At 44.3% G+C, this 13054-nt stretch overlaps 1 protein-coding gene across 3 annotated transcripts in view; it reads right to left on the bottom strand.

The window, feature by feature from the left end:
- Positions 1–12780, bottom strand: part of ADAM23 (ADAM metallopeptidase domain 23) — a 149137-nt gene extending 136357 nt beyond the window's left edge. The window contains exons 1-2 of one of the 3 annotated variants that reach the window (XM_084892190.1): positions 12205–12780; positions 10878–11095 (exon numbers count right to left, since the gene is read on the bottom strand). In XM_084892190.1, the coding sequence (XP_084748316.1) occupies positions 10878–11095; positions 12205–12388 (402 nt within the window). In that variant the 5' untranslated portion in view covers positions 12389–12780. The remainder of the gene's footprint in view (positions 1–10877; positions 11096–12204) is intronic. The other 2 variants (XM_084892189.1, XM_084892188.1) reach the window with 2 other exon arrangements.
- Between the last annotated feature and the right edge of the window lie 274 nt (positions 12781–13054).

Here is a 13054-nt window from a genome sequence, read left to right as displayed (position 1 = left end):
CTAGTCAATAATGAATAGGAAACATTTACTGAGTATATTCTGTGTGCCAGGTACTATGCAAACCATGCTATAGGTAATGCCATTTCAGTCAGGCACAGCCTCTGTTTGGGCACTATTATTATGTCCACATTATTGATAGGAAAGAGCTTAGAAAGGCTAGGTAACTTGCCCAAGTCTAAATAGCTGGTATTAGTAGATCTGTCACACCCTGGATGCAACTCCCCCACCATTCTTCCCCACTGTGTGGCAAAGGAGTTCGTAAGGGAAGTCAAAGACTATCTGACCATCTAAACAGCTTTGTGCACATCACGTTTACCCCACAAATAAATGCCTCTACTGCATCATGAAAATGCCAATTTCCCTGTGTTGTCCTTAAATAACAGCAAGACTGTGTAGAAACACTGGTTATTGCATGTGGACAAAAAAGTTTAGATTGGATGTTAGTTAAAAAAATCAGAGGATAAACTAACCAGCTCCTTTCTATCCAATTCACCTTGTTTTAAAGATCTATTTCATCAGGCTACAGAAGTCTGAATTAGAGCATATTTTTTCAAACAAAAGAAAAGTTTTTCTAGACTATTCTAATGTCTGACAATGTGGAAACACCAAACGCGAACACTCTTCTTCAGAAAACAAGGAAGATCGGGAAACTGACAGAGAAAAAGGAAAGTTAAGGAAGATCAACAAGGAAAGGTAAGCAGGTCAGCAAAGTATTGCAAACATGTCAGCATTTTAAACAAGATTATATTTCTGGAGCACTCATTTAGAAAAAAGAAAAAAGGAGACCAACAGCTGTGGAGGAAGGCCAGAGCGGGGTGTGTATGGTTGTGTAGCCATGGGGTAATCAGTTCACAGGTCCTTGTCATTGACAGAAAGGTGTTTAAAATGGACAGAAACTTCCCTTTTCAGCCCATAGATGTGGTGTGACAAGAGAATATGGAACCAGAAATCTACTGACCCAGGTCTGGTCATTCTGGTCATGCCAATAATTCCTGATACCTGGACCAATGGACCTGGCCTCTTTGGACCTAGTTTTCTCACCTAAATAATAACCATCTAATATTTACATTTGTGTTATTGCTGTGAGGATGTTGTATGATTATAGGTATAAAACTATTCAGGCTCACTGCAAAAGAAATACATCATATTGTTATTACCAGCATATTGCAGAATGAGTTGCAAGTTAATCTAATGAATTCACTGAGCTGAAAAAGGAAAGAGCAAGGAGACATGAGGATGGGCACGCCCCCAGTGTTGATTCATTTATATTATTAATGTTGTTAATGGAGCCATCTGCAATACAACTATTAAGTTTGGGAGTGTATGGTATTAGCAGGCCTGTTTACAATTAAAAGGTAGTATAAACCACCCAATTAAGTGATCCACACTACAACCAGATAGAGCAAATTCTGGAATATCCACACCCAGGGAAAGGAAGCCCTGGAGCAGAGACTGGAATTCAGCAGATGCTCAAAAATCCATGTCTTCATGGCTCTGGCATGTTTTTTATGATATGCCTCTAGGCATGCTTAGATTTGACTTCTAAAATTAATCTTCAGCCCCATGAGGGCAGAAGGGGTGGTCCTGGAGCTTGTGATTATCTTGTGCCCACTACTCTGTCAGGATTGAAAATGTGCCAGGATGACCCCTTCAAGTGGACCCTATCATGCAGATAAGAAAGAGGTGGATGTCCCCGGCATATGGCCATAGATACAAGCTGAAGAGCAGTCCAGCCACTGGTCAAAGGGCCCCATTTACAATTCTGTTCATTGGTCTGCTTGAAGTTAATTCTCTGTAATTAGTGTCTATCAACAGAGGCGATTATTTTAATTTCTCTCCATCCTTTTCATTTCTAAACAGAAAGCTTGGATAGTGTTTAGCGTTAAGGTAGAACTTGTTAACAGATAAATGTATTTCACAATAAAATGGAAAGTAGCGCCCTAATCCATTAATTTATAATTTTCCAGGTGCAGAAAGTAACCTCTGTCTACTCCTCGGCCAGAGAAGACACCTATTTAACAGAACCTTCTTTGGAGCATCAAGCCAATCCACAGGTTTGGCTCCATCCCAGACGAGTGCCCGGTGATGGGAAATGCACCTCTCACGTTTCTCCATAAAAAGCAAACACTTTTTCTTAATTTGTTATGAATGAACGTGATTGATTTAACAGCTCATTATTCCAAGTAAAACACGATAACTGGATCTATTCTTTTATAGTGGAGTTCCTCGCATTAGACTTGATTAAAATTGTCCTTAATTTATATAAATTCTAAATACAAAGACCCCTTTGTAAAAACTGCAAAAATCACGTGCTCGGTGGATGTGAATGAGTGAATTATGTGAATCAATGAGTCTTTCATAAGGTTAAAGGGTACCCACGTCACTTGTGAATTAAGTACTATGTGTGAATAAAGCCTTATGATTATGTACATTTTTGAGAGGAGTCAAATATTTTCATTCAGCAAACATATACTAGGAGCAACTAATTCCTCAGGTCTTAAAGATGGAGACGACAGGATCTTCTGAAACAGGAATTTAACCGAATTTTAAACCTAAAACAAAAGCCTAAGAACATATTACTGACAGGTGAAGCTGTTATCACTGATCACAAGGGATTTCCATAACCAGTCCCAGAATTTGGTCAGAAATGAATGGGATCATCCAGACAAAATTGCCTCCTGCCAGGGACTGGCCTTTGGGTAAACAGGCCTGGAAAAATGCTAAAAGGAGAACAATGTGTGTATGCCGAGGGGAGCGGCAGCTTTTCCAGAGTGCTTCCATCTCTCCTTCACTCCACAAGTAAAAGGCATTGAGCTGACATTATGCTTGTTGCATGAGGATAAAGGGAGTCACGTGAGAAATAAGTGTTCCGCGAAGATTAATCTGTCAGCGGTGGGACTGATGAACTGACAGCGAGGGAGAAACAACGGGAGATGACAAGAACACAATGCAGAGAGAGAAAGAGGGATGGATTCAAGGGAGAAACTTCAAGGCTTAATACGTGACTATTAATAGACAGAAGATGAAGGCGAGAAAAGAGTCAAAGATGACTCGGAAGGTTCACTCTCAGAGGGCTAGGAAAGCAGCGGTACCACTGAGAAGAAGGAGCAAGGCAGGGAGGATGGCTCTCGTCCTGTCTGACTTCTTCAGAAGAGTGATGCCCGCAATCCTGGGCAATGCCAACAGGCAAGTAAGTGCTCCTGGGTTGTTTTTTGACTGGCTGTCGAGAGAAGGACAGTGGCCTCATAGGTTAAGAAAAACAAAAACTGAGAATAAGTAAAGACAGAATGACAGGAGTTATTATATAGGCAGCCGGAATAAGTCAACGCAGGAGCAGAGAGCAAAGAATGTTGTGTAGGGATACATGCTGAAGCAAGACTTTCGACAGCACAGTTTAGCCTTGGCCTGTTGGGAAGCATGGAGGCAGGCAAATCAATCCAGGCTGAGATGATCACAAATGGTCCACACTCTAGAGAGAGAAGGATCAAAGACCAGGGTCCACACTCAAATACTTCCAGAGACCAGACAAGTAACAAAAATGAAGAAGGGTGTGAGGTAACAAGGAGTGGAGGGGACTGAAGAAAAGGCTCATGCCCACCCCCATCTCAAAGGAGGGACAGTAGATGGGTTACCTCCACCCACGATCATAGGCCCAGTCTTCTGACTTTTCAAGAGAAATCATCCCACTCACATCCTCTACCATAGATATGCTTTCATCTTCTACTTGGAGCACTTGTCAATACCTGAATTCTTTGTGTTGTTGTTGTTGTTGTTGCTCTTGTTGTGTTTATGATCTGTCTCCTCCCACTAGAAGATCAATTCCCTGAGGAGCCATAGAATTGGCCATAAATCAATGCTCAATCAACGATGTGCTTACCTCCTGCCTTCTCAGGATTTAACCATTTGATAGGGAATAAATGTGAACCCCTCCTCTGTTACAGCCTTCACAACATTTCACATCCATTACCTGTCACTCCCTACTCTGCAGCACAAGCTCTGCCAAGATAGGACCTGTGTTCAAATTCTGACTGATACTTCCTAGCTGTCTGTCCTTTTGAAGACACTAACCATGAATCTCAACGGCTACATCTATAAACATGTATGTTATTGGGTTTCCAGAGGAATTGGTTTTCTCTAATTGACTACAAATGTAATATTAATGCCTAATTCTTTTACATTTCCCACTCTTGGGTTTCTCTTCCTCACGTTCACCACATCAAATTCCGTACCACCTCCCAGTCGGCCAGAACCTTTGCCTCTGACTCTGTGGGCCCCTCTCCCCAAAACTTACCTCCTAATGGCTAGGTAGAACCAGCTCAATTGTTTCTTCCTCTGTGAGTCTTTCTTTGACTTTCCTAGGTGCCCTCAACCTTTGATTCTTGCAACTAGCAACTGGACTGTCATGAACCATGCAGCACCAGCTGCCTTTTGCTGATGCCCATTCAAGTTATGAGCAAAAGTAGGAACTAAGTGTTCCTTTTCATCACTCTTACCAGAGTCCAGCATGGTGCCTAATTCAAAACAAGTGTTCAGTAAATGTTTGCTGGCCCAAACAGAACTTAACAGTTGACAGATACAAATCTAATTTACTAGGTACTATGTGAGTGGACACCTCTTGCTCCAACGTTGCTCCAATACTGAGAAGTAACCCACGGCAATGACAACTACCACCACATGGTCAGCTCTTGATTAGCCACATTAATTGTGGTGGTGTCAGTGATAGAGATAATCTAAGAACTGTTAAGGTGTGATTTATGCAGTGCTAAAACACACACACACAAAATTATCTCTCCTACTAATCTGTCAAATGCTTAACAGCAACTTGAGGCTCTTTTGAAGGTCAATTTGATTAGAACATAAAACTGCACAGAAAGCACTGCACTCTTTCAAACATATGAGTGTTTAATCATCAATTCATTCAACAGATGTTTACTGAGAGCCTATTATATGCCAGACATTCCAAGCAAAACCACTATGATCCTGAATTCGATAGATGGTAATTTTCTAGATGCTCAGGAAGACCCAGAAAGTTGGGGAGGCTCTTAAAGCCAAAACAAGAGTTTATATTGTCCTGTAGCCTAATAGCTGCCATTCTACCAGTTCTGAGAAAGGACCGTGTGTGTCTTTCTGCTGTCCCACACCCAGAATAAAGGAGCAGCTGGCTTCTGCATGGCCCAGAATGTGGCCCTGGCTTTGTCCTGAAGCAGAGTAGCAAGCAATGATGATCATCATGATCTAAATTAATTCAAGCATCTCTCTTCTCTCTCTTCAGCTTGGGGTGTTAGGGAGTAGGGATGCTGAGAAAACAACTTTTGTTTTCCTGAGCTGCTGCATAAGTATTTTACAGTATGACAACTCTGCTCACACCCGAGGTCTGAACGTTTAGATGAAGACTTTAGGATTCCCGCCATAAGGTCCCACTTTGCTTTTACACATTTTAAAATAGTTACTTAGAATTAAGCCTGAGAAAAGTTAGTAACCTCAGCCCAACCACCTATGAGTAATAGGCCTGGCCTATGTCTCCAGATGGCTCTCTGTCTCCAGATGGCTCGGGACCTGGGATGGGACCTGGGATGGAGGACTGGCCTTCTCCTAGCTCCCTGCCTCCCCACCCCATTCCTGCTTTGGGAATCTGTAATACATCTTTGACTACTTCCTTTGTGTGAGTGTACTAAAACTGAGCCTTCAATCAAAAAGACCCCCATGGGTTTCACTTCCCCAAAGTGGGAGCTCAGAGGCTGAGGAACTACCTGCCTACCAAGTGTGGGTTGCTGTGCCCTCTCTTTCAGTTGGACATGGTCTGCCTATTCTTAATTCAAAGTACCCGCTCTTTCTCCCCAGCGCAGCAGATAAGTAACAAAAGATTGAGCCTAAGCAGGCTAACTAGAGTCAGAACAGATGACATTCATTGTCCCCAGTCCCTGTGCTATGTATGCACAGTGTACCTCATCCATCCCTTCGTATGTGGAAGAGAAAAGAATCCCAAGACAGTAGGATATAGGTCCAATAATTTTTGACTAAAAGAAAGTTTCAGGAAAAGGTGTAAACAGGAGCAGAATACACCACCCGTCTCCCTCTATGTAGCAGGAAGAGGAGGGTGACTAAAATTTCTAGAAACTTTTATCAATGGAGAAGGCAGAGACTGAAGTCTGCATAACAACCTTAACCTTGTTTATAGTGCTTTCCCTGTACCCTCCCACAGCCGGTTCCCCATCTTCAAGATCTTGTCTTTAGCAGGAGATGTTATGTAAGGTGATGGCATGGGCCATTTTGAAGAGTTACTCAGTTTTCCTGGGCCTCTCCTACATAACATGTTTTAAATTTCTGTTTGCTGTTCTCCTGTTAATCTGACTTTTAACACAGTGTGTGTCTCGGCCAAGTACCTAGTAGGGTAGAGAAAATAATTATTTTTCCTCCCCCACAGACTAATTAGCATTTTAGGAACAGACCTCAAAAAAAATTATCTCCGATTAAATGAATGAAGGAAGGAATGTAAATAGTTTTTCTCTCTTTTTAAATGTATGTTCCATTTTATTCATATATTGCATTAATGGTTAATAAAATGCTTACATTTAGTAACCATAAAAATTCTGTTTATGCTCATAAAAGTATCTACAAATGAAGAACATATGTCCTGGTAAAAAATCAAAACTAAATTTTTCCATTTCAGACCCTAATAGTTCCACATGGTAAACTGACACCTTAGCTAGTAAGAAAATTTTACAATAAATCATCAAAAAAGAAAAGAAACTATGAAGAAATTTGAATTTGAATAAGCACCAAAAACAAATAACCACTTAGAACTGAGGTGACCACATTCCCCTCTGCTCTGGACCATCTTGGTTTATGCCTCTTGTCCTGGAATAATTATTAAGTGTGTCCTTTTTCACTCTCAAAAAAGGAGTACTTTGGACAAATAAGCCATCTATCAGCCTATCTGGAGATAAAAAGATTCTGATAGAGCCCAGCCAGTATTACTCAGTGGTTGAGCATCAACCCATGAATCAGGAGGTCAAGGTTCAATTCCCAAACAAGGTACATGCCCAGGTTGTAGGCTCGATCTCCAGTAGGGGGTGTGCAGGAGGCAGCCAAACAATGATTCTCTCTCATCATTGATGTTTCTTTCTCTCTTTCTCACTCTCTCTCTGAAATCAATGAAAACACATTCTTTAAAAAAAAAAAAAAAAAAAAAAAAAAAAAAGATTCTGATATTTAGACAGGCATGAGCAGAGCAGGAAGAGGCCAGATACAAAATGGCACCAGGGCAGAAAGTCCTGGGTACCTAGCAGCAGGCACCGTTAGAGAAAACAACTATTATTGGCTAGGGCCTGACCCTCAGGGTGACTTTTTCTCAGAGTGATGCTAGTCATCCAGGTTAGACTCCCTTAAAGGAGGGAAAAGGGGCCAGAGAACAGCCTCAAACAACTTCCACCCAAGTCCTTGCATGACCATTCCTTTAAGCATTAAGCATTAGGACAATGAGATTCTAATCAGCATCAGATAATCTTAGGAACAAAACCTTGGATCTATGGACCACAGAGACAGAGTTTTGGTCAAACTAGAGATAATATCTAGGCCTCAATTGTGTTTTAGCTCCAAGGCCAGAAAAACAGTAAAACCAAACCAAGCAACAACATGACTGGCTGGCATCAGGACCAGATGCAATGACTAAAAACCCTCTACCCTAGTGTCCACCAATCAGTAGAAACCACAACCCTGAAAGGACACACAATTGGAAAGCTAATAAACATTCTATTGAGATCCTCCAGAGAACTCACCTAAAGTTTTCGCCTTTGAAAAATAAATAAAAATCCTTAAGATGAAGGGCACAGGGTGTGCTTGTGCAGACTGAGTCTCAGTCTCTCCTCTGTCTCTGTCTCTATCTCTCTTGCTCTCACTCTCACTCTTTCTTGTCTGCACTTTCTTTCTCAGGCAGGTACCTTTGCTTTCTTTCTACCAAGTTCCAAGGGCTCTTCTTTTGCCTCTGTAACTTGTTTCCTAAGTCCATACGGCCCAACTGGCTCACTACTTCAACCTCTGTAACTTTCGAAATAAACTTTCTCTTGTATCAGAGTTCTTTGCTCTGAATTCTTTCTTCACCTAACTCAAGAACCGAGGTTTAACTCTAATATTTTCTTTTCTTTTTTTAATATATTTTACTGATTTTTTTTGCCCCCCTCCCTCCCATACATATCCACCCTCCCCAGAGTTTTATGTCCATTGGTTGTACTTATATGCATGTATACAAGTCCTTCGGTTGATCTATTATCTCCCCCAAATCTCCATTAACAATTTTTAATTTTAATATTTTCCATTAACAGTTCCACAAGGAAAACCTTAAGGTTTTCAAAAACACTGGTATTACAGAGATGTTTTGTACCATCTGCTCTGGAACTCACCAATTTTGAAAGAGTTAAACATTTTAACTTTCACAGCTGCAAAGTAAGAAGGCTTGATCAACACTGAATGTTTATGAAATAAACTCAGAGCTCTACCTTGCAACCTATATCTAGGACTTTACCTCTCCATGTCTACCCCCAAACTATGAGAATCCAGGAGAATAGCACAATGATTCAGCATTTCTCAGACATTCATTAAAATATGTTTGAGTGCAATGAAATCAGGGAAGAAAAAAAAAAAGGTGCATACTACAGAGATATTAAAATCAAAACTTATAAAATAAAAAAATGGTGAAATTCTGTACTTCTTCTCTTACTGAAGTATTTGTAAAGCAGCGAAACTAACAAGTTCTATCATCACAATTATTAGGCAAGTCATCAAGATACAAGCAGAAAGCATTGGAAACTCTTTTGGTCGACTAATTCAAGAGACGCTTAAAAACAGAAGTAAGAGTGAAATCACAGAACACAACGGGAAATTTCAGGAACTGTGCCATTTAAAAGAACAGTTTATAACTGTATAGGAGCACTTCTGAGAATATTGCTTATCTCATTTTTGTGTCTCCTGGAAACCATATATGTCTTATTCCTCCTGGTTCCCTTTACCTCTTATCTCTGAATCTATAGCATAGTACTTTGCACATAGAAACATGCAACCAATGTTTATTTATTAAAATAATTTAAAAAAAGGAGGAAAAGTTCAAATACAATTTCTCTGTAAACATATTTTTAAGATAAAAAAAAAGGAGCCTGGGGAATGAAAGTGGAGAGGTAGGATCTCCAAGAAGTATGAGGTGCATAGTGAAAATCTATTCTTCAACTTGAGTGGTGGGTGGAGTTTTAACAAACCCATTAGCATAGAAACTCAGACATATTGTAGTCAAACCATGTACTACCACACAAGGTTAGACTATGCGACAGGCATCACTCGTGGCCTCCAACACCTGAGTTACAAAGAAGTTCCCCTGAAATTTCTTCCAAATCTCAGCTCAGGAGGGCTTGATTCTTTAAATCAGCCTTTGAGGCCATTTTTATTACTTCCTCCAATATCTTATGCAAAGACACAGGAGTTTGAAAGCTGGCCACTTAACCATAGAAGGTCTCTTTAATTAGGAAAGCCATAAAAAGGGCCTCAAAGCACTCCTGGAGACAGCACTGGACTCTTCTACTGTAAAGACACCACCCCTAGAAACAAGACGAATGGGGAGATATGATCCAGGAATCAACCCTTTCTGTAAAATGGAGCTGATGGGAAAAGGACTGTACGATCAGAGGCCCATTCCTCTCAGCTGCAATGGGCAGCAGCGACTCCACAATCCTGTGAAACCAAGTTAACTTCTCCAATAATAATCAGTATGAAGGAAGCATTTTCTCAGGAACCTGGCTTGTAAAACTTAACTATTCAGGCCTTCGGAATTTTTATATGAGCCGTTTTACAATCTTGGGACAGTTCCCCTCAAAGTCTGACATTTCTAATTCCCCATTTGATAAATAGTTACCATTTATCTCTATTTTAGAAAACTAATAAAAACAATCATGTAAACCGCAGATACTTTTCTAAAGTTCCGGGTGTTTAGACGGTTACTGTTCTCAACTAAACGGAAATGATCCAAAGGAAAATATTTGACACACACAGACTCAATTTTCTGCTCCTGATAAAGAGCAGAGGCACGGATAACCCAATGCGTTCATCCGCTGGGGTCCAAAACACTATGAACTCAAATAAAGAATAGTCAGCGAGGGAAAAAGTCCCTTAAAGTCTTTGGTGGATGTCAAGCACCTCCACCTGCCCCACCTGCCCCACTCTCTGAACCAACCTGAGAGAAAGCAAAGCGACCACTTACAGCGAATGCAGGTAAAGTCTGAAGGATTATGTTGACCGAAGCCGGTCGCTACAGTGTATAAATGGTTTTATAGTCACCATAGTCTTTTTCAATGTCAATTTCTTTACCTACTGAAAATATAAGACAAAGTGTTTTTTTCCCTATTGATTCATTAAAGAGAGAGAGCGAAGTTGCTTAAACTTAAATACTCAACTTCTATGTTCATCTGCAGCCAAACAGCCTCGTCTTACAATCGCCTGTGTCCAGACTGTACAGCGATTGTCATCATGGGAGGGAGCATGCTGCACCCTCACAGGAAGCCTCACAGATGTAAGTCAGGGTCATAAACATCGTCACTTTACTATCTGTTCAGTGTCCAAGGCACCCGAAAGATACGGGACCACATGTCAGCGGCTGCACTTAGGAGGCCACTGAGAAAACTCCGATTCCAGTTCAGAGTCAGAGAAGAGAAAGAGCAAACCCTCTTCCAGGACAGCCCAGGTGCAGTCCCTCCAGGCTCTGCCCTACCGTGATACTCACTGATTGCCCAATAAAAACGCTTCGGTCAGATGTGTGACATCAGATTCCGGCAGAACCTCAAACCAAAAGGGACTCTTTGTGGCAGCCGCTTCCGCACACCCAGCGCCCTGCCTACCTTGTTATGTTTTTGCTGGTGCCTCGCCTTTGTGTCGAGAACATGGTAAGGGCTTTCGGAGTCTTGGTTGATGTAATAGACCAGCCTGGAGGGCAGTGTGATCTCTTTCTGCGTGGCACCGCTGTGGCTGGTGTTCCCGCTGCTGTTCTGTGGCAATGTGCTGCCTTCCTCTGCTGCGGGTCCCAACTTTCTTCCTGCAGTTTCATTCCAAAGCGGAGCTGCTTGGAGAGAAAGGGGCAGGAGGCACAAACACACACACACACATATATATCCTATAAACGCCTAAGTACCACAGTGCACTTTTCCATTAACGGCAAACACAAGGTTTCCTATCCATAAGCAGGTGAGAAGTGGACACATAATAGGAAAGCAAGTTTATGGCAACAAGGAAGTGGCCTGGATAAGCTTAATAACCAGGAAGGCTTATACCATAATGTACTGTTTGTTTTGTTTTATGTGTTGTATATATATTTCTAACCAGGCTCCAATCTAGACTTCTAAGTATGAGGAGAGAGGATGGGGGGAGGGGGGCTGTGACCTTTCCCCAAGTCCACAGAAGCTCAAAGGGACTCTGACCAGGAGTTTCCCATCTAAGAGCTAAGAATGCTCCTAAGTTAACTCCAGTGCGGAATTAACTCCATTGGAACCGATGGTTTAACAAAAAGGACAATTCCCTTTTCTTCTAACTTGCAGATGAGCAAAACTCCTTTGCCACAGAGGAATGCAGACGCTGGCAGCTCTCCAATTCCTTTTTATGATCCTGCCAAGGACATCTTTCTGCTTTTCACTGATTTTCGGTTGTATTGAACATTATTATTATCTGAATTGTTCACGATAATGACAAGCACATTTTGAGAAATTACAAACCAAAGGTTTATATCTCCAAAGTTTCTCTTCCCCACTTTTAGTCCAACAGCAGGGGATGAACCCAGAAGGGGATGTGCAGAAACAACACATGCCCACTATGATCAGGACACCCTTCCGCATCCCCAGGCAGGCTCCTCCACCCTCATTGCATTCCCCACCCGCAGGGCTCCCCTCGGCCAAGTTGCACAGAGGGGCCCAGCGCCCACTAGGTCCCTTCCAGTGGGACCGGCAGCCACCAGAATGGGTGTTTTTTTTTTTAGTGAATGCAACGCCAATGAACTTCCAAAAGTGAAGTGGGCTAAGTGGGGTCTGAGAATGAAGAGAGGAGGCAGGCGGGCAGGGAGGTGCGGAAAGGCCGAGCTCGGGACGTGTCAGGAGCGCACGGACCCGCGCGTCCTTTCTCTTCCTTTGCAGGGCCCGGCAGGCAAGGCAATGCAAAGGGCACCGGGGCCATACCCACCGCTGGGTGCAGCAGCCCCCCAGGCGCGGGGCCAGGACGCGGCGGCGAGAGGAGGCAGCAGGAGCAGGACGAGCAGGCGGCCGGGCGGCGCGCGGGCCGGGCCGCGGGGGTCGCTGGAGGCTCCCGGGAAGCTGCAGCCCGCGGGGGGCGGCCGCCGGGCGCTGCTGCCGCCGGGCGGGCTCATGGCTCATAGCTCCGGGCGCCGCTCGCTGGGACAGGGAGAGCGCCGGGCTGGGCTGCGGGGAGGCTGCGGGCGGAGCCGGTCACGCCGGCTCAGCGCGCATCGTGCGGCCGCGGGCAGGGGTCAGGGCTCAGGGCTCGGGGACTTGGGACGAGGCGGTGCCCCCTGCCCTGCTGCTCGCGCCTCGGGCCCTCCCCGAGCAGCGCCGGAGAGTCTGGGGGGGTCCCAGTGGCTCCGCCAACTTGGAACCTCCCCAGATGCTCCTCCCTCCCTGCAGCGGGCGCGGTCGCGACTGCGGGGGCTGCTGCCGGGGCTGAGGATGCGGAGCCGGCGCGGGAGCGCGCGGCGGGCACGCGGGCGGGCCGGCTCCCTGTCCCCGGGCGCGCGCGGCGGGCGCGCGCGGCTCCGGTCCTGATGCTGGTGCTGATGCTGTTGCCGGGACGCACCGCGCATGCGCCGTCGCGAGGGCAGAGGGAGGGGGAGGGAAAAGCAGCAGCGTGATGCAGCAACCCCGGCGGCCTCCGGGGTGACGGCGGCACCTGGAGAGGCGGGGGGAGGGGAGCTGTCAGTCGGGGATCAGCCGGGAGGAAAGAAAGAATGAGGCTTCCAGGCCAGAGTCAGAGAGGATGAGCTGCAGAGAAATCGACCTGCCTCCTCCTCCACTGCCCC

Source organism: Pipistrellus hanaki (genome assembly GCF_964339955.1).
Source record: "Pipistrellus hanaki genome assembly, chromosome: 8".
Taxonomy (NCBI): Eukaryota; Metazoa; Chordata; class Mammalia; order Chiroptera; family Vespertilionidae; genus Pipistrellus; species Pipistrellus hanaki.
This window is presented reverse-complemented; position numbering and strand designations above follow the sequence as displayed.